At 43.1% G+C, this 25,085-nt stretch overlaps 2 protein-coding genes across 5 annotated transcripts in view; both read left to right on the top strand.

Annotated features, from left to right (window-relative positions):
- Nucleotides 1–25,085, top strand: part of LOC136395739 (calcium/calmodulin-dependent protein kinase kinase 2-like) — a 1,028,348-nt gene that overhangs the window by 894,472 nt on the left and 108,791 nt on the right.
- LOC136395728 (maestro heat-like repeat-containing protein family member 7) overlaps nt 1–25,085 on the top strand; it is a 54,060-nt gene that overhangs the window by 2,128 nt on the left and 26,847 nt on the right. For 2 of the 4 annotated variants that reach the window (XR_010749377.1, XM_066370976.1), the window contains exons 2-10: nt 1,139–1,258; nt 1,616–1,768; nt 2,491–2,616; nt 2,949–3,028; nt 3,603–3,738; nt 5,832–5,921; nt 23,364–23,468; nt 24,239–24,374; nt 24,832–24,929. Coding sequence is in view for 3 of the 4 variants with exons in the window: in XM_066370976.1 (XP_066227073.1) it covers nt 1,139–1,258; nt 1,616–1,768; nt 2,491–2,616; nt 2,949–3,028; nt 3,603–3,738; nt 5,832–5,921; nt 23,364–23,468; nt 24,239–24,374; nt 24,832–24,929 (1,044 nt within the window). In the remaining variant the exon portion in view is untranslated. Of the gene's footprint in view, nt 1–1,138; nt 1,259–1,615; nt 1,769–2,490; nt 2,617–2,948; nt 3,029–3,602; nt 3,739–5,429; nt 5,706–5,831; nt 5,922–23,363; nt 23,469–24,238; nt 24,375–24,831; nt 24,930–25,085 lie in introns of those variants that run through there. The other 2 variants (XM_066370977.1, XM_066370978.1) reach the window with 2 other exon arrangements.

Raw genomic sequence — 25,085 nt, 5'->3', positions numbered from 1 at the left:
TTATGATGGTGATAAAGGGGATGAGCAGGATGAGTAGAAGCCATGGCTAAGGGAGGACATAAGAAGAGGGACAGAATAGAAGCTCCTTCTGATACTCCGCTCGTCCCTCCTTTCTAATGAGGTATAATTTTCTCATCTACTTGGCATTTTATCCCTTCTTGAGGACCTGTGTCCTAGAGCCTGTCACTGTCCTGAGATCCCCTCCACTCTGCCTCCTCTTGCTGTAAAGTCTTACCGGTGGTCCTTCCAGCACAAAGAGCCAGTTGGCAAACAGCTGGCACCTGCTTGTCTGTGTTGAGCATTTTTTTTTAGCTCTGTGCCCGGTCACCCCTGTTGAGTGAGCTCTCTGAAGAGGCTTGGCTGACACTGAAGCCAAAAGGACCTGCTATGAGGCAGAGGGATTTACGTTCAAGGCAATTCCTGCCTGGAACCACAGAATCACCGAGCCTTGGATCTGTTGGCTCTCGCAAGGGTGTTGATTCCCAGAGCCTCACTTCCAGTGCCCACTGGCACTAGATCCACTAGCCCTGAAAGCATTTCCACTCAGTTGTCATGCCACTATGCCCCACACAGCACACCCAGGAACTCCCTCCTTTATTTCTTCACGACCTAGACCCCTTGTTTTTCCTGCCTGTTTGGGTCAGAGTTACTGCTCTTTCCTGTTCGTCTAACTAGAAATATTGGAACCATCTGGAAGTCTTCCCTCTCTTCTGTCCCCTCTCTGATGAGCTCTCCAGTTCGGTCAGTGTGGCAACTGGAATTTGTTCTTTTTCACTCTTCCCTCCGGCAGCTGGAATTTGTTCTTTTTCTCTCTTCCCTCCTCTGAGCAATCATTCTCTTAATTCTTAGTGCATATAAACGTATTCTCTATTTTGCAATGCTGGATTTGATAATACCAAGATTTTGTAAGTATGTGACTAATTTTTTAAAATAATTTTCTTCCTGAATTACTTCTTGCAAAGATATTTGGTTCTCCACTTGGATTTTAAACATTTCAAGTCTGGGGAACCAGATTTTCCTTCCATTTCTTTTTCTCTCCCTTCCTCTCCCTAAATCCTGCTTCTGGGGGGGGGGGGGCGTAGCGAGCGCTTGGCTCTCCCTGAGCCCTGGCATGTGGTTGAGACTATCCTGGTTACAGGGCATTGCTGTGGCGCTCAGTATCTTGTCCACCAAGCATCTGGAGATAGTCCTGAAAGAACTGGAAGAGTGCGGTGCTAGACTCACTGACAATGACTCGTTCATCCTCAAGCTGCCAGAGGTGAGATCATTCTCAGGAAGGGCTGCCGCCTACCACACAAAGCCTTCCAAGGCATCCCTATCACCCCAGCCACCCACTTCTCTGAGGCCTCACGCACCTATAAATGCTTCTCTCTCCCTCTGACCAACTGGGGGAAAGTTTCATCCTCCTTCGCTTTCTCTTGAATCCTCATGTCTGCACTTCAGGCCCTGGTGTCACCAGATGCACCCCTCTGCACACCCCCAACGGCTCACCATTCTGCAGCCCCATCTTCTCTCCCACATCCTCTGGGCAACATTTTCCTCTCTGCACCTCCATTTCCTGTCAGGAAAGAAGGGTTGGGCAAGGATCAAGCGAGTTTTTCCCCTTCCTCTACAGGAACATCAGCAAAGGGAGTGGGTGCTGCTCTGTTATACAATCTATTTAAGCTACAGCAAGATTATTTTAAAGAACAACGGAGCCATCTTCATGCATTTAAATGCCATCCTGGCCTTGGTCGTGCAACACTACCACAACTGTGTTGTGAAAAAGGTACTTCCTGCTTCCTCTACTTCTTCAACAGCCCATCCCTACCATCTCCTTGCTCCCCTCCAGGACAACGATGCCTTGCCCTGATGGGAGTCAGTGGGTGGGGTTAGTACAGTGACTTCTCCCTCATTTCAATACTTTCTCTTAATCCTGCTACTCTGAGACTCTAACTAGCCCGAGGAGGAGACCACCGTAATTTTAGGTCTGTTGAAGTGTCTCCTTCCCTGCTGGCTTGCGGGGTGCCATGCTTTTGGGCTGTTCGCTGCCCGCTCTGATGAAGGGACAAGTAACACCTTAATTACCTAATGTGCATAGGAAGGAGCGTTCAGGGGAGGTCGAGGGAGCCCCATACTATTCTCTTGCCTTTTCTATTTGTCCAGAGCAGGGGTGCCCAGGGTTGGAGAAGAAGCCCTTTTCATGTCCAACTAGACACCCTTCTGTGGAACTCATTCCAGGGAAAGACAATACCTTGAGAGACAAGGAAGCTAAAGCTATCCTAATTCAAGAGTTATACAAGGGGGTCTCTGGAAGCGGGTTGGTGAAAAGGGTGGACCTGTCCCCTGCAGGGCTGCTCTGGGTTGCCCTGAGAGCAAGGGTGCAGAGCGTCAGCCTAAGGAAGCCGACAGGGGGTTTGGCTCCTCATCCCCCAGACCTCGGGTAGGTAGTGCGTCCTGGCTGTGGGCCCGTTCCCACCGTGGAGGTCTCTGAGTACACCGTTCATTCAGGATGAGAATGTGAAGCTGGATTACCTGAATGCCCTGACCATACTGACAGACACCGTGAGCAGCCAGCAGCACATGGCCTTTCAATTGGAGTTCCCCCACAAACTCTGGATTTTAGCTTGTATGGTGGTGAGTACCTCTCAGGGGGATGGAGGAGGGAGTGCATGGATAGGGAGGGTGGGTCCTGTGGGAACTGTTGGTAACACTCCTAGGCTAGGCCTGAAGGTAGAAGTCCAGATCTTCTGGTGTTGCTTTTTGTATTAGTGCCCCCTTTCCCATCCTCAAAGCAGAGATGAGTCCTGTGGGGAAGGTGTGGTTGGGAGTAGGAGAGAGGTGATGTCCTCAGAGTCTTTTGGAGTCCCTTCTACATTTCACCTTCTCATGAATGAAACCTGGAGTGGGAGGAGGTAGAGGCAGGCAAGAAGAATATGTTCACCATCCTCTGTGTGTACGTGTGACAGGAGCTAATCAGGGAGGAGCCATTGACGTCCATCTCCAGCCCCATTAGGCAGAAGGCAATGACCATCATCAGTAACTTCAGGTAACAACATGCCACCCACTCTGCCTCTGCTGCCCTGGTTCTATTTCAGCTCTTTATCCCCTGGTCGGTCCCCACCTTCTATTTTCTGCTTCTGCTTCTAGCTTAAGGGAGTAGTAGAAATTTACTGGACAGTATCCGAGATTTCTTTTTGCCAAGATTTTTTTAGATGGCATTTTGGAAGCACCTGGCAGGGCCTGTCTCTTGTCACTTCTGCCCCAGCCTTCCTCTGTTTTCTGGCTCCCCTGACTGGGCACTTCCATTGCCATCACTGTTCCCCCATTTTCTCAAACCTCTGGGGAACAAAACACTAAGAAGTCATTCCACATTCCAGTACCCTTTTCTGTAATAGTCACACGTCCCTCCTTCCCTTATTTTCTTTCTTTTCATCTTCCTGGCTCTTTTGCCTTTTCTTATTATTCCCTCCCTCTCCTGTTTTATTACCCTTTCTTTGGATAACTTCCTCTTTCTTGCTCCCACCTCTTCCTCTGTCTCCACCATCTCTTTCTGTACCTTTCTCAGCTGTCATCTTGGCCACCACTGTCTGGTTACACTTCTTCTCCTTCTTGTTTCTTAGGATGCTCAGGCCACTCTTAGAGATAGAAGAAAGAGAAGAGATACTCCAAACATGCTTGGAGAGTGTGCTCTGCCTGCCAGCTACAGAAGTTTTGCAAAAGGAAGCAAGTAGTCCTGAGGAGGCCCAGGCCAATGTGGTAAGTATCTCTTGCGTGATTGTTTCTCTGGTTCTGTTCACTTTTTCAGAGGATGAGAAGTAAAGGGTTGGCAGTTTTATGTGAAATTCTTCTGCATTTTTTATTTTTATTTTATTTTTAATTTTTTTAATTTTTTTAATTTTTTGTATTTTTCTGAAGCTGGAAACGGGGAGAGACAGTCAGACAGACTCCTGCATGCGCCTGACCGCACCAGGGGGCGAAGCTCTGCCCACCAGGCGGTGACGCTCTGCCCACCAGGGGGCGATGCTCTGCCCCTCTGGGGCGTCGCTCTGCCGCGACCAGAGCCACTCTAGCGCCTGGGGCAGAGGCCAAGGAGCCATCCCCAGCGCCCGGGCTATCCTTGCTCCAGTGCAGCCTCACCGCGGGAGGGGAAGAGAGAGACAGAGAGGAAGGAGAGGGGGAGGGGTGGAGAAGCAGATGGGCGCTTCTTCCGTGTGCCCTGGCCGGGAATCAAACCCGGGACTCCCGCACGCCAGGCCGACGCTCCACCACTGAGCCAACCGGCCAGGGCCTCTTCTGCATTTTTTAATAAAAAAGTCTTTGGAGGGAAGCCCTCTGAAGAAGGGGTTGCTAGGTAATGCAGTCTGAACTCTACTCCTGACACCTACTTCCTCGTCCTCCTATTTACTGTGACAGCTACCACTTTAACACTTTGGCCCAAATGTAGGTACGTGATCCTTCCCTTTATGACTGCTCTGCCATTGTAACCTGACTAGAAAATTCAAATGTGATTTTACTAAAGGGTTGTAGGTAAATAAAACCAGGGATCCCCAGGAGCAAGAGATCTGTGTCTTTGTCTATTTTTTTTATTTGTTGATATTTTAGAGAGAAACATCAACTTTTTGTTCTACCTATCCATCCATTCATTCATTGGTTGATTCCTGTATGTGCCCTGACAGGTCTGAACTCACAACCTTGGGGTTTCAGGACAACACTCAACCAACAGAGCTACCCAGCCAGGGCTGGGTCCGTTTCTTCTAGGGCCTGCAGTGTTTCCTTGAGAGAAGAAAGAGGGATTCATTTTTAATTTATATTCATATATTTAAAATCTAAAAATTCTCTCATGTTCTGTGATTGCTCCTTTATTTTGACTGGTGGTTCTTATTTTATTGATGCCATAGTCTCTTAAATTCTTTTGAGGGTACTAATTAGAATTTTAAAAATCAAGGTTTCTACAGTACACACTGCATTAGCTTGGTTTTCTTTAAGGTCAGTTGTCAGTTGGTCTGTGTATTTTGGGCCTTTTTTTCATCAGATGTCTGGTGATCCTTTTTTTCATTTCATATTTATTTATGTTACAAAGGAGGGACTGATGCACAGAGAAAGGGCTGAGGTAGGTATTCTTTGGTTGTAGCCTCATGAGGCCTTCCTCAGTGTAAATCCGGTTAGGGTGAGGAGGGGATTTTGACAGGATTTCCGTGTATTTAGGACCAGCTGGGAATTCCAGGTGCTGAGTGAGAACAGCTTTATACTGAGGTAGATTCCTTTGAGTCCTTTACTCCGGGAGGGTGGCCTTTCTTTTTCTTTCCCCCTGCTTTTCAGTTTTAGTGGTCCAGGTCTGTCACGAATGTTGCTTTGTTTCTCCCAGCAGACCCCTACCTCTAATTTAGAAGCCCACCTTGGCAGATCACCGACTTTTCTTTATATTATTGTGGGCAAGGCCACTGAGTTCAGTCAAGGGCGAGAGAGAGAAGCCCACTGTCCTAGCTTTTGTGACTCAGGTGCCCTGCAGCTTGCCTGGCCAGCCCTCAGTCATGGCTGCTCCCCATGGCAGAGTCCCTGGTGGGCTCCAGTGAGGGAGTGAGGGTGGAGGGGGCGGGGCAGCCATGTTGTCGGGGAACTCCCAGCCCACCAGGACAAAGTGCACAGCAGGTGGACCTTTGTGCTCTGGTGAAAACAACACAGGAATCTGTTCAAGTGAATGGCGGGCAGGCAGCGCTTGGAAGGTAGGGAGAAACCTTTGGAGCAGCCTTTCTCCAGGAAGGCGTCCTGGGAGAGAGAGCCAGAGTGCTGAGCAGAGTTTAGAAAGGGGCGTTGTGGCTGATACCTCTGCAATTCTCTTTTCCCCTCAGGTTCTGTTGGATGAGACTCTGCAATCCCTCCAAAGTCTAATGGAGGCACTTGTTCTTGAGACGCCCACTTGGATGGAGAACTGCTTGGAGGTCAGTGGGACGAAGCCCCCGAAAGTCAGTGTATTGGTGTCCTAGGGCTGCCATAACAGAATACCACAGATGAGTGGCTTCAGACAACAGAATTACATTCTCTCACAGTTCCAAAGGCTAGAAGTCCAGAATCAGGGTCTCAGCGAGGTTGGTTCCTCCTGGAGGCTGTGAGGGAGCATCTGTTTCATGCGTCTCTCCTAGCTTCTGGTGGCCCCTGGCAACCTGTGGTGTCTTGGCTTATAGACATATCAGTTCAATCTCTGCCTTTATTTACTATTTGCACAAGGCATTTGTGTGTGCTTGTGTGTTTTTTCTTTCTAATGACAACAGTCATTGGATTAGGATCCACCATATCCAATATGAACTCACCTTAAGTTGAATCATCTGCAAAGACCCTCTTTTCAAACAAAGTCACATTCTGAGGTTCTGGGTGGACATGAATTTGGGGTTGGGGAGGACACTATAGACCCAGTACAGTTGTCAACAGGCCAGGAAAACAGTCTAGGGGCAAACTTAGAGCTGGAACTGCTGGTGAAGTTTGGGTGCAGAGCTTTAAGGGACAGGAGAATAAGGGCTAGGATACAAATGATGTTCGTCTTGCCTTCGGAGGAGAAGAGCTTCTCTTTTCTTCTTTCCCTGCAGCCCATTGCGGTGGCCAGCTCCTCTCTTAGCTCTCGTCTGTTCCTTCACAGCAGTTAGTGGTTCAGAGCACAAGCTCTGGACTTTCATACAGTACACGTCCAGATTCTTGTTCTGCTGTTTGCTGTGTGGTTTTGGGAAGGTACTTCTGTTTGGCTCAGTTTTCTCCTGGAAAATGAAATGACAGTAATAATTGGTAAATAAAGTAAATTGGACAATTAGATGAGATGTTTATAAAGTGCTTGGTTCAAAGAAAGGTGCAGTTTCAAATAATTTGCCGATTTTAACATTGTATGTCTTTTTATTGACTTGATTTAGGTTGTACTAATGTTATTGGGATACTTTGGCCTTCTGAAAATTCTTGTCCCCAATTACCACAGGAAGTTTAAGATTTCTTTGTAGTTCTTATTATTAGAATATAGATCACTGAGGACCATAGAATATTGTATTTAAAAGTTACTTGAAATAATTCTTTACTGTATGATTATCAAATTGAATTCATATAGACTTACTTGTTTGTGCTAAATCTTAGAATTTTCTTTTATTTAATCGAAGAGCTCAATCATGAAAATATTTATTTAGTGACATTGATCAATGAGTACATAAATTGCAGGTAGATGTTTCTGTAGCTTTGAACTGGTGATTATGTTGTATACTCATCACCCAAAGTTAAATAATTTTCCATCACCATATATCTGTTTCTTTTTTCTCCCTCCTAACACCCTTCCCTCACATCCCCTCCCCCTGGTAACCACTTCACTTTTATCTATGTTCAAGAGTCTCGGTTTTATATCCCACCTCTGTGAAATCATCTAGTTCTTAGCTTTTTCTGATTTACTTATTTCACAAAGTAGAATGTTCTCAAGGTCTATCCATGTTGTAAACGGCACTATGTCATCATTTCTTATGGCTAAGTAGTATCCATTGTATATATGCACCACATCTACTTTATCCAGTCCTCTATCGAGGGACACTTTGGTTGTTTCTATGTCTTGGCCACTGTGAATAATGCTGTGATGAACATGGGGGTGCATGTGTCTTAACTTACCAATGTTTTTTAGTTCTGGGTGTAGATACCCAGTGGAGGGATTGCTGGGTCATATGGTAGTTGTATTCTTTCTTTTTTGAGGAACCAGCATACTTTCTTCCATAATAGTTGTACTAGTTTGCGTTCCCACCAGCAGTGAATGAGGGTTCATTTTTCTTCTCCACATCCTCTCCAACACTTTTTTTTTTTTTTTTTTTTTTTAAGCAAGAGTGGCAGACAAAGAGAGAGAGACAGAGATAGGGACAGACAGACGGGGAAGGGAGAGAGATGAGAAGCATCAGTTCTTCGCTGCGGCTCCTTAGTAACCATTTCTCATATCCAACACTTGTTTTACCTGTCTTGTTGAGAATAGCCAATCTGACTGGTGTGAAGTGGTATCTCATTATAGTTTTGATTTGCATTTATTGTATAGCTAGTGAAGATGAGCACCTTTTCATATATCTGATGGCCATTTGTATGTCTTTTTGGGGGTAGTGTTTGTTCAGGTCCTCTCCCCATTTTTTATTTTTATTTTTATTTTTATTTTTTTATTTTTATTTTTTGTATTTTTCTGAAGCTGGAAACAGAGAGGCAGTCAGACAGACTCCCGCATGTGCCCGACCGAGATCCACCCAGCATGCCCTCCAGGGGGCGACGCTCTGCCCATCCGGGGCATCGCTCTGTTGCGACCAGAGCCACTCTAGTGCCTGAGGCAGAGGCCATGGAGCCATCCCCAGCGCCCTGGCCATCTTTTGCTCCAATGGAGCCTCAGCTGTGGGAGGGGAAGAGAGAGACAGAGAGGAAGGAGAGGGGGAGGGGTGGAGAAACAGATGGGCGCCTCTCCTGTGTGCCCTGGCTGGGAATCAAACCCGGGACTTCCGCACACCAGGCCTACGCTCTACCACTGAGCCAACCGGCCAGGGCCTCTCCCCATTTTTTAATTGGATTGTGTGTTGCTGAGCTTTGTGAGTTCTTGATATACTTTGGATATTAACCCCTTGTTGGAGATATTGTTTGCAAATGACATCTCCCATTTGGTTGGCTGCCTTTTTATTTGGTTGTTGTTTTCTTTTGCTGTGCAGAAGCTTTTTAGTTTGATACAGTCACACTCATTTATTTTTACCTTTACTTCCCTGACTTTGGATCAAATTTATAAATCGTTCTCTACAGCCAAGGTCCATGAGTTTAGTACCTATACTCTCTTCTATATGATTTATTGTTTCAGATCTTGTACTTAGATGTTTGATCCATTTTGAATTAATTTTTGTGGAAAGGGACAAACTGTAGTCAATCTTCATTCTTTTGTGTGTGGCTTTTCAGTTTTCCCAGCACCATTTATTGAAGAGGCTTTCTTTTCTCCATTGTGTGTTTTTGGCTCCTTTGTCAAAGATGCTTTGTTCATATATATATGTGGTTTTATTTCTGGGTCTCAACTCTGTTTTGTTGGTCTGTGTGCTTATTTTTCTGCCAGTACCATGCTGTTTTGATTATCGTGGCTCTGTAGTATAATTTGAAGTCAGGTATTGTAATACCTTTGGCTTCATTTTTTTTTTTTTTTTCAGGATTACATTTCCTGAGGATTTTTTATGATTCCATACAAAGCTGGTGATTTTTTTCTATTTCTTTAAAAAATGGCATTAATATTTCAATGGGATTTGAATTAAATTTGTGTATTGCTTTGGGCTATATGGTTAGTTTAACTGTGTTGATTCTTCCAATCCATGAACATGGAATATTTTTTCATTTGTGTCTTTTTCAATTTTTTTCAATAATAGTTTGTAGTTTTTAGTATATAGGACCTTTACATGCTTTGTTAAGTTTATTCATAGGCATTTTTTTGTTGTTGTTGCAGTTCTGAAAGGTTATGTCTTGAGTTTATTTTCCAAAGTTTTATTGTCGTTATATAGGAAAGCAGTAGCCTTGTGTATACTGATTTTGTATCCTGCGACTTTACTGTATTAGTTTATTGTTTCTAAATGTTTTTTGGTGGAGTCTTTGGGGTTTCTTATATCCAGGATTATGTCATCAGCAAAAAGTGATACCTTTTCTTTTTTTCCCCTGATATAGATGTGTTTTATTTCTTTCTCTTGCCTGGTTGCTCTACCTAAGACTTCCAGAACTATGTTGAATAAGAGTGGAGAGAGTGGGAAACCTTGTCTTGTTCCTGATTTTAGAGGGAAGGCCTTCAGTTTTACACCATTTCATATATTAGCTGATGGTTTGTCATATGGACCTTATTATGTTGAGGTACTTTCCTTCTATACCCATTTTATTGAGTGTTTTAAACACTTAGTTGTCCATTGATTGCTTTCTCAAAAGTGCCTTGACTGGGGGGATACAGCAAGACCGAGTGGCACCTTGCTCAAGCCAGTGACCCTGGGCTCAAGCTGGTGAGCTTTGCTCAAACCAGATGAGCCCACACTCATGCTGGCAACCTTGAGGTTGCGTACCTGGGTCCTTCGCATACCTGTTCAACATTCTGTCTGCTTGGCCACCACTGGGTCAGGCTCTTTTGCCCTCTTTTTAATAGGATTGTTTACCTTCCTGGTGTTAAGTTTTAAAAGTCCTTTATAAATTTTGGTTATTAACCTCTTATCACATATATTGGGGAGTATGTTCCCATTATATGGGTGGTCTTTTGTTTTGTTAATGGTGTCTTTTGCTGTGCAAAAGCTTTTTAGTTTGATATAGTCCCATTTGTTTATTTTGTCCTTTATTTCACTTGCCCCTGGAGATGTATTGGCAAAAATATTGCTACGAGAGATATCAGAGAGTTTACTGCCTATGTTTTCTGCCAACATGTTTATGGTTTTGTGACTTACCTTTAAGTCTTTTACCCATTTTGAGTTTATTTTTATGAATGGTGTAAGTTAATGATCTAGTTTCATTTTTTTGTATGTGCCAGACCAATTTTCCCAATACCATTTATTAAAGAAGCTATGTTTACTCCACTGTATGCTCTTACTTTCTTTGTCAAATATCAGTTGTGACCATAAAGGCGGGGATTTATTTCTGAGTTCTCTGTTCTGTTTCAATGATCTATATACCTGTTCTTATGCCAGTACCAAGCTGTTTTGATAACTATGGCCTACTAGTGTACTTGATATCAGGAAGTGTGACACTTCTTACTTTATTATTCATTTTCAAGATTGCTGAAGCTATTCCATGTTCTTTTTTGGTTCCATATAAATATTTGGAATATTTGTTCTATATCTTTGAAGTATGCCATTGATATTTTAATAGGAATTGCATTGAATTTATAGATTGCTTTTGGTAACATAGACATTTTAATGATGTTTATTCTTCCTAGCCATGAACACGTTATATGCATCTGCTTGTTTGCAACTTTCTTGATTTCTTTTTTTCAGTGTCTTATAATTTTCCGAGTACAAGTCTTTTACCTCCTTGGTTAAATTTATTCCTGGGTACTTAATTTTTTTGTTGCAATAGTGAAGGGGCATGTTTCCTTATTTTTCCTTTCTGACAGTTGATTGTTGGTGTATAAAAATACTACTGATGCCTGACCAGGCGGTGGCGCAGTGGATAGAGCATCAGACTGGGATGTGGAGGACCCAGGTTCGAAACTCTGAGATTGCCAGCTTGAGTGCGAGCTCATCTGGTTTGAGCAAAGCTCACCAGCTTGGACCCAAGGTCACTGGCTTGAGCAAGGGGTTACTTGGTCTGCTGTAGCCCCACGGTCAAGGTACATATGAGGAAGCAATCAATGAACAACTGAAGTGCCACAACGAAAAACTGATGATTGATGCTTCTCATCTCTCTTCGTTCCTGTCTGTCTGTCCCTGTCTATCCCTCTCTCTGACCCTCTCTGTCTCTGTAAAAAAAATACCACTGATTTCTGAATATTTCTATGTCCTGCCACCTTGCCAAATTCATTTATCAGGTCTAGTAGGTTTTTGATTTAGACTTTAGGATTTTCTATGTACAGTATCATGTCATCAGCAAATAATGACAGGTTTTACTTCTTTTCCAATTTGGCCTATACTTTTCTTTCTTTGTAGTGTCTTTACCTGGTTTTGGAATGAGGATAATACTTGCCTTATAAAAGGAGCTTGGAAGTCTTCCCTCCTCTTGAATATTTTGAAATAGCTTGAGAAGAATAGCTGTTAGTTCTTCTTGAAAATTTGATAAAAATTTGCCTGTGAAGCAATCTGGTCCAGGACTTTTGTTTGCTGGGAATATTTTGATTAATGTTTCAATTTCATATGTTGTAACTGGTTTGTTTAGTTCTTTGATGCTTCTAGATTGAGTTTGGAAGATTGTATATTTCTACAAATTGATCCATCTCACTTAGGTTGTCCAATTTTTTGACCTATAGATCTTCATAGTATTTTCTTACAGTCCTTTGTATTTCTGCGGTGTCAGTTGTTACTTCTCCACTTTCATTTCTAATTTTATTTATTTGAGGCCTCTCTCTGTTTTTCTTGATGAGTCTGGTTAAGGGGTTATCAATCTTGTTTACCTTTTCAAAGAACCAGCTCTTGGTTTCATTGATTGTTTGTATTTTTTTTTTAGCCTCTATGTCATTTATTTCGGCTTTGATATTTATTATTTCCTTCCTTCTATTTCCTGTGGGCTTTTTTTGTTGTTCTTTTTCTAGTTTGTTTAGATACAGGGTTAAGTTGTTTGAGTTTTTTCTTGCTTCTCAAGGTATGACTGTAATGCTATGAACTTCCCTCTCAGGACTGCTTTTGCTATGTCCCACAAATTTTGAGTTGTTGTATGTTCACTGTCATTTGTTTCAAGGGAATTTTTTATTTCTTCCTGATCTCATTGTTAACCTGTTCATTATTTAATAACATGCTATTTAGCCTCCAAGTGTTTGAATGTTTTTCAGTTTTTCTCTTGTAGTTGATTTCTTGTTTCATGCCATGGTGTTGATTTCTAGTTTTATGCCATGGTGATCAAAGAAGATTCCTGATATAATTTCAATCCTCTTAAATTTATTGAGACTTGTTTTATGTCCTAACATATGATCTATCTTAGAGAATGTACCATGAGCGCTTGAAAGGAATGTACCATATTTCCCCATATATAACGATCCCATGTATAAGACACACCTTAATTTTGGTGCCCCAAATTTGAAAAAGTATGTATGTATTACATAAAGTTATTGAACTCAAGTTTTATTCATCATAAAATTCATACAACTCCTCATCACTGTCAAAACTCCCATCCATTAGCTTGTTGCCATTAGTGTCTGATGACGAATCACTGTCCTCAACAATGAATGTAAAAACAAGCACAAAAAAGCAGGAAATGCAAGTTGAAAAATCTGCAACCACTGTATAAGATACACCCAATATTGAGACCCAATTTTTTTTTAAGTGTGTCTTATTCGTGGGGAAATACGGTATATTCTGATGCTTTGGGTGAAAGGTTCTGAAGATTTCAATTAAATCCAGTTGCTCTAGTGTGTCATTTAGGCCGCTGTTTCTTGTTAATTTTCTGTCTGGAGGATCTATTCATTGATGTTAATGGATATTAAAATCCCCTACTATTACAGTATTGCTGTTGATGTTACCCTTTATGTCTATCAAAGTCTGCTTTGTATGTTTACATGCTTCTTTCTATATTAGGTACATAAATATTTACAATAGTTATATCTTTCTGTTGGATTGCTCCCTTTATCATTATGTAGTGATCTTCTTTATTTCTTACTATAGCCTTTATTTCAAAGCCTATTTTGTCAGAAATAAGTATTGCTACCCCAGATTTTTGTCATTTCCAATTGCATGAAATACTTTTTTCCATCACTTCACTTTCAGTCTATGTGTATCTTTTGTTCTAAGGTGGGTCTCTTGTAGACAGCATATGTATGGGTCCTGTTTTCTTATCCATGCAGCTACCCTTTTTTTCTGTGTGTGTGTGTTTTTCTGAAGTGAAAAGCAGGGAGGCAGAGACAGACTCCCACATGCGCTGGACCAGGTTCCACCCAGAATGCCCACGAGAAGGCGATGCTCTGCCCACCTGGGGCGTTGCTCCATTTTAACCGGAGCCATTCTAGCACCTAAGGCGGAGGCCATGGAACCATCCTCAGCACCCGGGCCAGCTTTGCTCCAGTGGAGCCATGGCTGCAGGAGAGGAAGAGAGAGATAGAGAGAAGGGAGAAGGGGAATAGTGGAGAAGCTTCTCCTGTGTGCACTGGTCAGAAATAGAACCCGGGCCCTGGCCGGTTGGCTCAGCGGTAGAGCGTCGGCCTAGCGTGCGGAGGACCCGGGTTCGATTCCCGGCCAGGGCACACAGGAGAAGCGCCCATTTGCTTCTCCACCCCTCTGCCGCGCCTTCCTCTCTGTCTCTCTCTTCCCCTCCCGCAGCCAAGGCTCCATTGGAGCAAAGATGGCCCGGGCGCTGGGGATGGCTCTGTGGCCTCTGCCCCAGGCGCTAGAGTGGCTCTGGTCGCAACATGGCGACGCCCAGGATGGGCAGAGCATCGCCCCCTGGTGGGCAGAGCGTCGCCCCCTGGTGGGCGTGCCGGGTGGATCCTGGTCGGGCGCATGCGGGAGTCTGTCTGACTGACTGTCTCTCCCTGTTTCCAGCTTCAGAAAAATGCAAAAAAAAAAAAAAAAAAAAAAAAAAGAAATAGAACCCGGGACTTCTACATGCTAGGCCCATGTTCTACCACTGAGCCAACCAGCCAGGGGTTACCCTATGTTTGTGTTTTTTGTTTGTTTGTTTGTTTTTTATATTTTTCTGAAGTGAGACATGGGGGTGAGGTGGCGGCGGGGAAAGGCAGACAGACAGACTACCACATAGGCCTGACCAGGATCCACCCGGCATGCCCACCAAGAGGCAAGGCTCGGCCCCTCTGGGGCATTGCTCCGCTGCAATTGGAGCCATTCTGGCACCTGAGGCAGAGCCATGGAGCCGTCCTCAGTGCCCTGTCCAACTTTGCTCCACTGGAGTCTTGGCTGCGGGAGGGGAAAGAGACAGAAAGAAAGGAGAGGGGGAACAGTGGAGAAGCCAATGTATGCTTCTCCTGTGTGCCCTGGCCGGGAATCGAATCCAGGACATCCACATGCCAGGATGATGCTCTACTGCTGAGCCAACCGGCCAGGGCACCCTATATTTTTTGATTGGAGCATTTAATCCATTTATATTTAAGGTTATTGATATATACTTATTCATTGCCATTTTATTCTTTAAACCTACAACCTCGTTTCCTCAATTTTTTTTTCCTTTGTTCTTTTTACAACAGGCCCCTTAACATTTCTATTAGTACTGGTTTGGTTGTAATGAATTCCTTGAGGTTTTTTGTTTGTTTGTTTTTTGTCTGGGAAGGTTTTTATTTCTCCTTCAATTTTAAATGATAGCCTTACTGGATAAAGAAGTCTTGGAAGTGGGTTCTTTTGTTGCATTACTTTGAATATTTCTTGCCAATCTCTTCTGGCCTAGAGCTTTTCTGTTGAGAAGTTGGATGTCATCCTTATGTGGCTCCTCTGTAGGTAATTAACTGCTTTTTCTCTTACAGCTTTTAGTATTCTTTCTTTGACTCTTAACTTTGGCATTTTAATTATGATGTGTCTTGGTGTAGGCCTCCTTCGGTTCCTCTTAATGGGATTCTCTGTGCTTCTTGAATGTGTGTAACTTTTTCCTTCATTAACTTAGGGAAACTGAGCTCTGATTTCTTCAAACAAGTTCTCTATCCCTTGTTTGTTCTTTTCTCCTTCAGAAACCCCTATAATGTGGATGTTGTTTCTCTTCATGTTATCACAGAGGTCTCTTAGAGTTTTCTCAGTCTTTTTGAGCCTCTTTTCTTTTTGCTGCTCTGCTTCTGTGCTTTCGTTTATCTTGTCCTCTAAATCACTGATTCGATCCTCTGCTTCTTTCAGCCTGCTTTTGATTTCTTCTAGTTCAGTCTTCATTTCTGATACTGTATTTGACATTTCTGACTAGTTTTTTTTATTATTTGAATGTCCTTTTTGATTCTTGCTATCTCTTTATTTAGGTGCTCATTATGTTAATCCATTATTGCTCTAAGATCTTTGAGCATCCTAAAAATCTTTTTTTTATTTTTTATACAGAGACAGAGAGTCAGAGGGAGGGATAGACAGGGACAGACAGACAGAAACGGAGAGAGATGAGAAGCAGCAATCATTAGTTTTTCGTTGCAACACCTTAGTAGTTCATTGATTGCTTTCTCATATGTGTCTTGACCGCGGGCCTTCAGCAGACTGAGTAACCCCTTGCTCAAGCCGGTGACCTTGGGTCCAAGCTGGTGAGCTTTGCTCAAACCAGTTGAGCCCGCTCTCAAGCTGGTGACCTTGGGGTCTCAAACCTGGGTCCTCCGCATCCCAGTCTGATGCTCTATCCACTGCGCCATCACCTGGTCAGGCCTAAAAACTCTGCATCTTGTAGTTTGGTTACTTCCATTTCATTAAGTTCTTTTTTCTGGGGATTTCTCTTGTTGATTCATTTGGTTTGCATTTCTCTGCCCATTTTGTCTGTGTATCAGGTAGCACTCTCTGACTTTGAAAGTTTTGTGGTGTCTTTATTAGGAAGAGGGGCTTAGTGGTACAGACTTCCAGGCCACCTGTTTTTCTTGTTCTAGGAATGCTTCTTGAGGGTACTACTGTTTTCCTTCTTGTTGTATGTGAGTATTGAATGCAGTTGGTCCTTTCATGGGTATGGTTATCCCTTCCGGCTGGCTGGCTTTATGGGTCAACCTTGATCATGTGTATTACACACTGTTGAATGTCTGTGCTGCTGGGCATATTTATTCTCCACAGTGTCTGGTGCCTGCTGGACTCCTCCTTTGGGCGTACTGCTTGTGTAGCTAGCTGAGTCTATGGTTGGTGCTGTCTGCCACCTACTACAGTTGTGTTGGCTCTAGATCAGGGGTCTCAAACTTGCGGGCCGCATGCTGCCCGCCGAACAATTTTGTGCGGCCCGCAGACTAATCCCCTAGGCTTACTTAATTTTATCCAAAATATATTTGAACTTCGTGGATTAGTCTGCGGGTCACATGCGGCCCGCGGGCCGTGAGTTTGAGACCCCTGCTCTAGATCTTCTTGGGTTGGAGTCAGCAAGAATACTTTTTCTTATGAGAGCTTTTGCACTCCATCCTCCTTTGCTACTGCAGATTTTATCCTTTCCCCTTTTATGTTATTGTTGTCATAGATTATCTTTGTTTTTATTGTGACCTTGTTGGAGCGTTAACTTGTAATTTTTATTTGTTTTGCTTTCTTTGTATCTAGATCTATAAATCACCCTGCATAGAATCGACTTCTATGGAGTTGCCTTAAATCTATATATTCATTTTTTAAGAATTGAAATCTTTATTATATTGAGTCTTCTAATCCACGGTCACGTTATGACTCTTTATTGTTTAATATGATCATGTTGATTTTCTTCTTTAGACTCTTAAGATGGCATATTACATTAATTTTCAAGCATGGAAGCAGTATTATATTCCTAGTTTAGACTTTACTTGCTTGTGATTTATTACTCTTCTTATATATTGCTGGATTAATTTGCTAATATATTGTTGAGAATTTTTGTTTATGTTTCTGAGAAATGTTGACTTAAGAAGTGTGTGTATGTGTGTGTGTTTGCAGTCTTTGTTTGATTTGGGTATCAAGTTAATATTGGCCTCATAAAATGAGTTAGGAAGTGTGCCCTCTTCTATGTAATAGAAGATTCTAAGTAAAATATTCTCTCTTCTTTAGGTGTTTGGTAGGATTCACCATTAATACCATCCTTACCTGGAGATTTTTTTTTAGGGTTTTTTTTAAATATAAATCTTCAGTCTAAAAAAAGGTTTATAGGGTTATTCACACTACCTGTTTTATCCTAGGACAGTTTTAGTTTATGAGGAACTGATTATTTCCATTTTATCTAAACTGTTGAATTTATATGAGAGTTATTTGTAGTATTCCTTTATTGTGCTTTTAATCTCTGCATAGATTTTTTTTCATTCTTGTGTCTTTACTACTTTGTCTTATAAAAATTTATTAATAGTATTGACCTATTAAAAGAACCAACGTATATGTTTATTCATTCTCTTCATATTTTTCTCTGTTTTTAATTTCATTGATTTTTGCTATTCTCTGTAGTATTTTCTTCTGCTTGCTTTGTATTTATTTGATTTTTTCCTAGTTTTTTTCTATGTGGAAATTTAGATTATTTTTTTTAATTATTTTTATTTATTTATTCATTTTAGAGGGGAGAGAGGGGGGGAGAGAAGCAGGAAGCTTCAACTCCCATATGTGCCTTGACTGGGCAAGCCCAGGGTTTTGAACCAGCAACCTCAGCATTCCAGATCGATGCTTTATCCACTGCGCCACCACAGATCAGGCCAAAATTTAGATTATTGACTTGAGATCTTCCTGTTTTTTAATATAAATATTTAGTGCTATAAATTTCCCTTAAGACACTACTTTCGCTGCATCCTATACATAGTGATTTGATGCATTTTCATCATTCTGTTAAAAATATAATTTCTCTTGAATTTCTTCTTTCACCAATGTATTATTTAGAAGTGTGCTAATTTCCAAATGTTTATAGATTTTTCTTCCATGTGATCTTTAATTACTGTTTTCTAACCTAAATCCATTATGGTCAGAGAACATATGGGGGTTTTTTTGTTGTTGTTTTTTTGTTTTGTATTTTTCTGAAGCTGGAAACGGGGAGAGACAGTCAGACAGACTCCCGCATGCGCCCGACCGGGATCCACCCGGCACGCCCACCAGGGGCGATGCTCTGCCCACCAGGGGGCGATGCTCTGCCCCTCCGGGGCGTCGCTCTGCCGCGACCAGAGCCACTCCAGCGCCTGGGGCAGAGGCCAAGGAGCCATCCCCAGTGCCCGGGCCATCTTTGTTCCAATAGAGCCTTGGCTGCGGGAGGGGAAGAGAGAGACAGAGAGGAAGGAGGGGGGGATGGAGAAGCAAATGGGCGCTTCTCCTATGTGCCCTGGCCGGGAATCGAACCCGGGTCCCCCACACGCCAGGCCGACGCTCTACCGCTGAGCCAACTGGCCAGGGCCGAACATATGTTTTATGATTTCAATTTTTAGAATTTGTGAAGGTTTTATTTTATGGAGGAAGATATGGCCTCCTATTTGCTTTCGTTGGAGGGACTGTGCTAAAATGCCAATTGACAGTGTTGTTCAGATCTGCTGTCTCTTTGCTAATTTTCTGTTTACTAATTACTGATCACTAAGAGAGGAATGTTGAATTCTTGAACTACTCTGAGGATTTGCCTATTTTTTATTTCAGTTCTGTCAGCTTTTGTTTTGTATAGTTTCAAGTTTGTTGTTAAGGGCATACACATTAGGATTTCTCTATCTTCTTGGTAATCTGTTCTTTTTATTCGTATGAAATGTCCTCTCTATCTCTGGTAATTTCCTTTGCTTGAAGACTTCTTTCTTTGTTACTAATATCACTATGGCCATCCTGGCATTTTTGTTATTGTATCTGCCTGGTACATATATCTTTATCCATCCTTTTACTTTTAACATAACCACATTGTTATACCTGAAGTTAATTTCTTGTAGATAGCATACAGTTGGTCATTTAAAAAATCCATCTAGGCCTGACTGATGGTGGCACAGAGGATTGAACCCCCTGCCCAGGATGCTGAGGCCCCTGGTTCTTACCCCTTGAGGTCATCAGCAAAAATGCAGGTCATCAACTTGAGTGCAGGATCATGGACCTGATCCCAAGTTTACTGGCTTGAGCCCTAAGGTCGCTGGCATGATCCCAAGGTCCCTGTTTTTTTTGTTTTTGTTTTTTTGAAAGTGACAGAGAGAGAGGGACACACAGACAGGAAGGGAGAGAGATGTGAAGTATCAGTTCTTCGTTGCAGCACCTTAGTTGTTCATTGATTGCTTTCTCACATGTGCCTTGACCCGGGGGCTACAGCATAGTGAGTGACCCCTTGCTCAAGCAAGCAACCTTGGACTCAAGCCACTAACCTTGGGCCATAAGCCAGCAACATTTGGGCTCAAGCCAGGGACCATGGAGTCATGTCTATGATCCTACGCTCAAGCCAGCGGCCTCACACTCAAGCTAGCGACCTTGGGGTTTCAAATCTGGGTCTCTGCATCCCAGTCTGATGCTCTATCCACTGCACCACTGCCTGGTCAGGTCCAAGGTCCCTGTCTTGAGCAAAGGGTGTTTGAGACACCCCCCCAGGCAAGGCACACATGAGAAGCAATCAATGTACAACTGGAGTGAAGCAACTACAAGTGGATGCTTCTTATCTCTTTCCTCCCTATCCTTCTATCTTTCTTTCTCTCTCTTAAAAGAAATTCATTTATTAAATGCATTTAAAAAATGCTTTGTGACAATTTGGCTTTTAATTGGGATGCCTAGACCATTAGCATTTAGTAAAATTATTGACGTGGTTAGGTTTACTACTTTATTACTTGTGTTCTGTTTGTTCCCTCTTGTTTTTGTTTCTCAGTGTTCTCTTCTTCACTCCTTTATTTTCACATTTTAATATTATATTTTAGTTTCTCTATTTGTGGCTTTGAAAATATCTCTTTGTATAGTTTTTATAGCATTTGCTCTAGGAATTACAATATAGATACTACTCACAGCTTTCTAGAATCAATATTTTACCCCTCCATGTGGAATGTAGAAATGTTATCATATAGAACTCTTTATTCTATACCCTCTTTATGTCATAGCAGTCTTACATATTATATTTACATGTACTAACCCCATCAGACAATTTTATATTTGCTTTGGGCCATCCAATCCATTTTCTTGATCTCAATTTAAAAAGTAGTCTGTTTTATTTGCTGAGATAATTACATTGCTGTTCATTCTTTATGTTCTTTTTTTTTTTTTTTTTTTTTTTTTTATTTTTGTATTTTTCTGAAGTTGGAAACGGGGAGGCAGTCAGACAGACTCCCGCATGTGCCCGACCGGGATCCACCCGGCATGCCCACCAGAGGGCAATGCTCTGCCCATCTCGGGCATCGCTCTGTTGCAACCAGAGCATTCTAGTGCCTGAGGCAGAGGCCATAGAGCCATCCTCAGTGCCCAGTCCAACCCCGCTCCAATGGAGCCCTGGCTGCAGGAGGGGAAGAGAGAGACAGAGAGGAAGGAGGAGGGAGGGAAGGAGGAGGGAGGGGTGGAGAAGCAGATGGGCGCTTCTCCTGTGTGCCCTGGCCGGGAATTGAACCCGGGACTCCTGCACGCCAGGCCGATGCTCTACCACTGAGCCAACCGGCCAGGGCTCTTTATGTTCTAAGTTTCCTTTTGTTATCATTTCACTTCCTTTAACAAATCTTTTAGAGCTGGTCAACTGCCAGTGAATTCTCTTAGTTTTTCTTTACCGGATAGTACCTTTATTTTTAAAGATTTGTTCCCTCACTGGACACTAATTCTGGGTTATATTTTAACCCATTAGAACTAGCATTCCACTTCCTTCTTTCTAATGCAAAGTACACAGGTATTCCAATAATTGTTTTTCTATAGGTAATGCTTCATTTCCTCTGGTTTCTTTCAAGGTCTTTATTCTATGTTTTTTGTTTTCAGAAATTTCAGTATGATGTGTCTGTATGTGGATTTCATAGGATTTATTTGTTTGGAATTCACTTAAGCTTCTTGAATCTCTAAAGTTATGTCTTTTAGAAAACTGAGGAAAATTTCAACCATCATTCTATTCTTATTTTTACAGTGTTGCAGTTTCTGATTTCCCTCTGGGATGCCAATGACATGAATATTGGACATTCCCGCAGGTCTCTGAGGTTCTGTTTATTTTCTTCTCTGTTCGTCAGTTTAGATGAATTTAATTTGTCTCTCTTTAAGGTCACTGATTCTTTTCTCTATTGTTGCCATATTTCCACTGAGCCTAATCCAATAAATATATTTTAGTTGTTGTCTTTTTCAGTTATATAACTTTTTTATTCTTTTATTATAGCTTTTTTTGCAGTGACTTTCTGTTTTTTGCATTTATGTCTAGTGTGTTCATGAGTGCTTTTTTGTGGAAGGGTTTTCTTTTTTTTTTTTTTTTTTTTTAATTTTTCTGAAGCTGGAAACAGGGAGAGACAGTCAGACAGACTCCCGCATGCGCCCGACCGGGATCCACCCGGCACGCCCACCATGGGGCGACGCTCTGCCCACCAGGGGGTGATGCTCTGCCCATCCTGGGCGTCGCCATGTTGCGACCAGAGCCACTCTAGCGCCTGAGGCAGAGGCCACAGAGCCATCCCCAGCGCCCGGGCCATCTTTGCTCCAATGGAGCCTTGGCTGCGGGAGGGGAAGAGAGAGACAGAGAGGAAGGCGCGGCGGAGGGGTGGAGAAGCAAATGGGCACTTCTGTGTGCCCTGGCCGGGAATTGAACCCGGGTCCTCCGCACGCTAGGCCGACGCTCTACCGCTGAGCCAACCGGCCAGGGCGGAAGGGTTTTCTATAAAAACTGCCTTAAAATCTTTCTCAGATAATTCTAACGTCTGTGTCATCTTAGTATTGGCACCTATTGATCGTGTTTTCTCTGAGTTGAGTTTTCCCTGCTTCTTCATAGGTGGAATTGTTTTGTATTGTATTCTGAACATTATGAATATTATATACTGACGTTCTGGGTTATATATATGCATATATACTACAAGAAATGTTGTTATTTTCATTTTACCAGGCTATTGACCTGGTTCAATTCAGGTAACAATGTCCAATGATCTTTCTTATTAAAAAGTAATATTTTATTTTTCAGTTATAGTTGATGAGCAATATTAGTTTCATGTGTTCAGCCCTGTGATTAGACATCGTACAAAGTGATCATCCTGATAAATCTAGTACCCATCTGAAATCACGCATAGTTGTTTGAATATTATTGACTGTATTTCCTGTGTTGTACTTCACAGCCCATGACTATTCTGTAAGTACCGATTGGTACTACTTAGTCCCATCCTTGGTCAATGGTGGACTTTCCAAGTTGGCTTCTGATTCCCTCGACCATGACATAGCTTCCTTGCTTTCCAGTGTAATATCTTGTATACATCCTATCTCAGTCCTGGAATCACTGTTTCTCCAAGGAGCTTTGATTTCTCTTAGTAAAACTGGTATTTAGACATCACAATCCTGGCACTGGGGTATTTCATTACAGCCTGGCTGCAGGAACACTTGTAAAACACCCACAAAACTTCCTCATGTCTTCAGGAAGTGTTTCTTCTGATCAGTACAGCCTCAGTGTTCTCTTGAGTTCTTTGTGGCTTTTTCACCTGCTGCTCTTTTTGTTTTTCAATTACCAGTTGCTGTTGTTGAGTCACATTGTCAGATTGATAGTGTAGATTGACAAGTAGCAGTGTATCGTAGGATCACTGGTACTTTGGACCCATAATTTACCAAAGATCTGACATTAATTTGTGTGTTTCAACTGAAATTACTCATAATTATTTTACTCAAGCAGATTTACATGCATTTTACCCTGGAAACTGTATATAGTGATTCTTTTTGGTTACTGCCGAGTTCTCTTCCTACCGAAGAACAGGAGGAGGTGGGTAGGAACACTGGGGTGTGTTGACCCACTGAAGTGAATCAGAGTCAATATATTTTGAGAGCCATTGCTTTAACGTGAAAGAAGGGGGTGTAGGAATGGAGATTTCTGGCTCCTAGATGAGAGAAAAGCTGGAGGCTGGAGGGCTGAAGGCCTCTGGTGCCAGGCCCACGTGTAACCTGCCTGTTGGCAACAGAGGTCCAGCTGTCAGAAGTCTTGTCCTGATACTTTGTCACAGCCAGGTTCAAGAATAGCTTTCTGTCCTCTGGGATGCAGCTGAACAGACCTCTCCTCTTATCCTCTTCTCCCTCCAGCTTCTGGATAGATGGCTTAATTCTCAGAGGATCCATGAGCAGGAGCGGGCCATGAGCTGTGCTGCCAGAATTCTTGATTTTACTGCAAAAATGGACAACTTCAAAGTGAGTGGGAGCCCAGCGGCCCTCATACTTGTCTGGTTGCCCTAATCCCTACCTTTATCCCAAACTTCATTCCTTACATTACCTAGCCTCGGTCACTCCCTCTCCTCCTCCCATTTCTACCCCCCCCCCCCAGCCCCCAGGCCTCATCCTGTTTTCTCCTGTGCATTCCAACTTGTTTTCTCCTTTCTCCCTTCTGACATCTTCTACTTGGTCTTTGTCCGCACCCACCAATTATGTTTCATTCCACTATGTTCGGTTTGATGCTGTTTGTCTGAACTAACAGTTACTAAATACTCACCTTGTGCCAGGCACTGTGCTAGGTGCTGTAGTGAATGCACAGATGACCAAGACAGTTTCCTGACGTCATGTGTCTTACAGTCCAATGGGGAGAGGGCATGCATAGAACAAATTTAAATACAAGTTGATAATAAATATATTAACCAAATATATGAGAATGAAAGACCTAAACAGTTCCAAGTGAGGGGGTCAGGGATAGCTTTATTGGGGAGGAGGCATTTGAGGTAGGCTTGACGGATGAGCTAGGTGTCAAGAGGCAAAGAAGGGGGGAAAGTAAGGTTATTTAAAAACTGTGATCCCTTATGTCCTTTATGGCCACAGTTCACCAGTCTACATTCACTGCCGTTCACCTCACCCAATTTCACCTTTCCTGTCTCTGACATGGGCATTCCCACCCCCTACTTCGTTTCCTGTGACATCTCGGCCTAAGGGGAATGGCTGGGATGACTTCTGACTTCCGCTTTTCTCCCCAGATGGAAATTGAGTTCACCCAGCTGGAGAACTTGGTAATGCTGCTGGCCAAGCACTGCCAGCACCCAGCGGCCAGTATTCGCTTCCAGTCTTCGAAGGCTGTCTACCAACTCTACTGTGTCCTCTTGCGGAAAAAGAGTATGGGGAACCCTCTCTGTCACCCCCCCTCCAGCCTCCCACCTAGGCCCGGCCGTCCCCACACACCCAGTCCCAGAAGAGTGACAGCCAAGAAGCTACCTGAGTACCGCATTTCCTTTGAGCAACCTGCCCCCGACCATCCACAGATAATCTCTTGGGAGAAAACACCAACACGGGAAACAGATTTTTGACATCTTTTCTCCTCCTCTGGTTGAGCCCCATACTTTTACCCCACCCTGTCTCTACTCTGAGGCAGGTAATGTGGGGGTTCCTTTGACCTCAGCCCCCTGCCTTCCTCGAGGACGTTAATTCCCATTGCTCCTCTCTCAGCCCCACTAGATGTACATAGCCCCAGCTGACTTAGTTCGGTCAGAATTTGAGGGTACAAGGTGGGGAAGCGGGGAGCTAGGATGCCTTCTGAGTGTCTGAGGGGTCGGGCCCATTGTCTTTGTTTCAGAGATGCAGAGGAAGACATCTGGCTTGCGGGAAGATGATGGCAAGATAGAAGTTTATAGTGCCAACGTTTTCAACCAGAATACCTTTGAGATTGCAAAGGTGAGGCGTCAGGACCAGAGACAAAGTAGGGGGAGCCTGGGCCTCTCATCCACATGGTGTTATAGCCTCCTGGAGTGGAACTCTCTGATCCCATCTCCCTTCCCCTTCCATTACTAGATGGGAACTTTTCCTTTGGGGGAGGTTTCCTGCCACACG

The sequence above is a fragment of the Saccopteryx leptura genome, chromosome 2 (genome assembly GCF_036850995.1).
Source record: "Saccopteryx leptura isolate mSacLep1 chromosome 2, mSacLep1_pri_phased_curated, whole genome shotgun sequence".
Classification (NCBI taxonomy): domain Eukaryota; kingdom Metazoa; phylum Chordata; class Mammalia; order Chiroptera; family Emballonuridae; genus Saccopteryx; species Saccopteryx leptura.
This window is presented reverse-complemented; position numbering and strand designations above follow the sequence as displayed.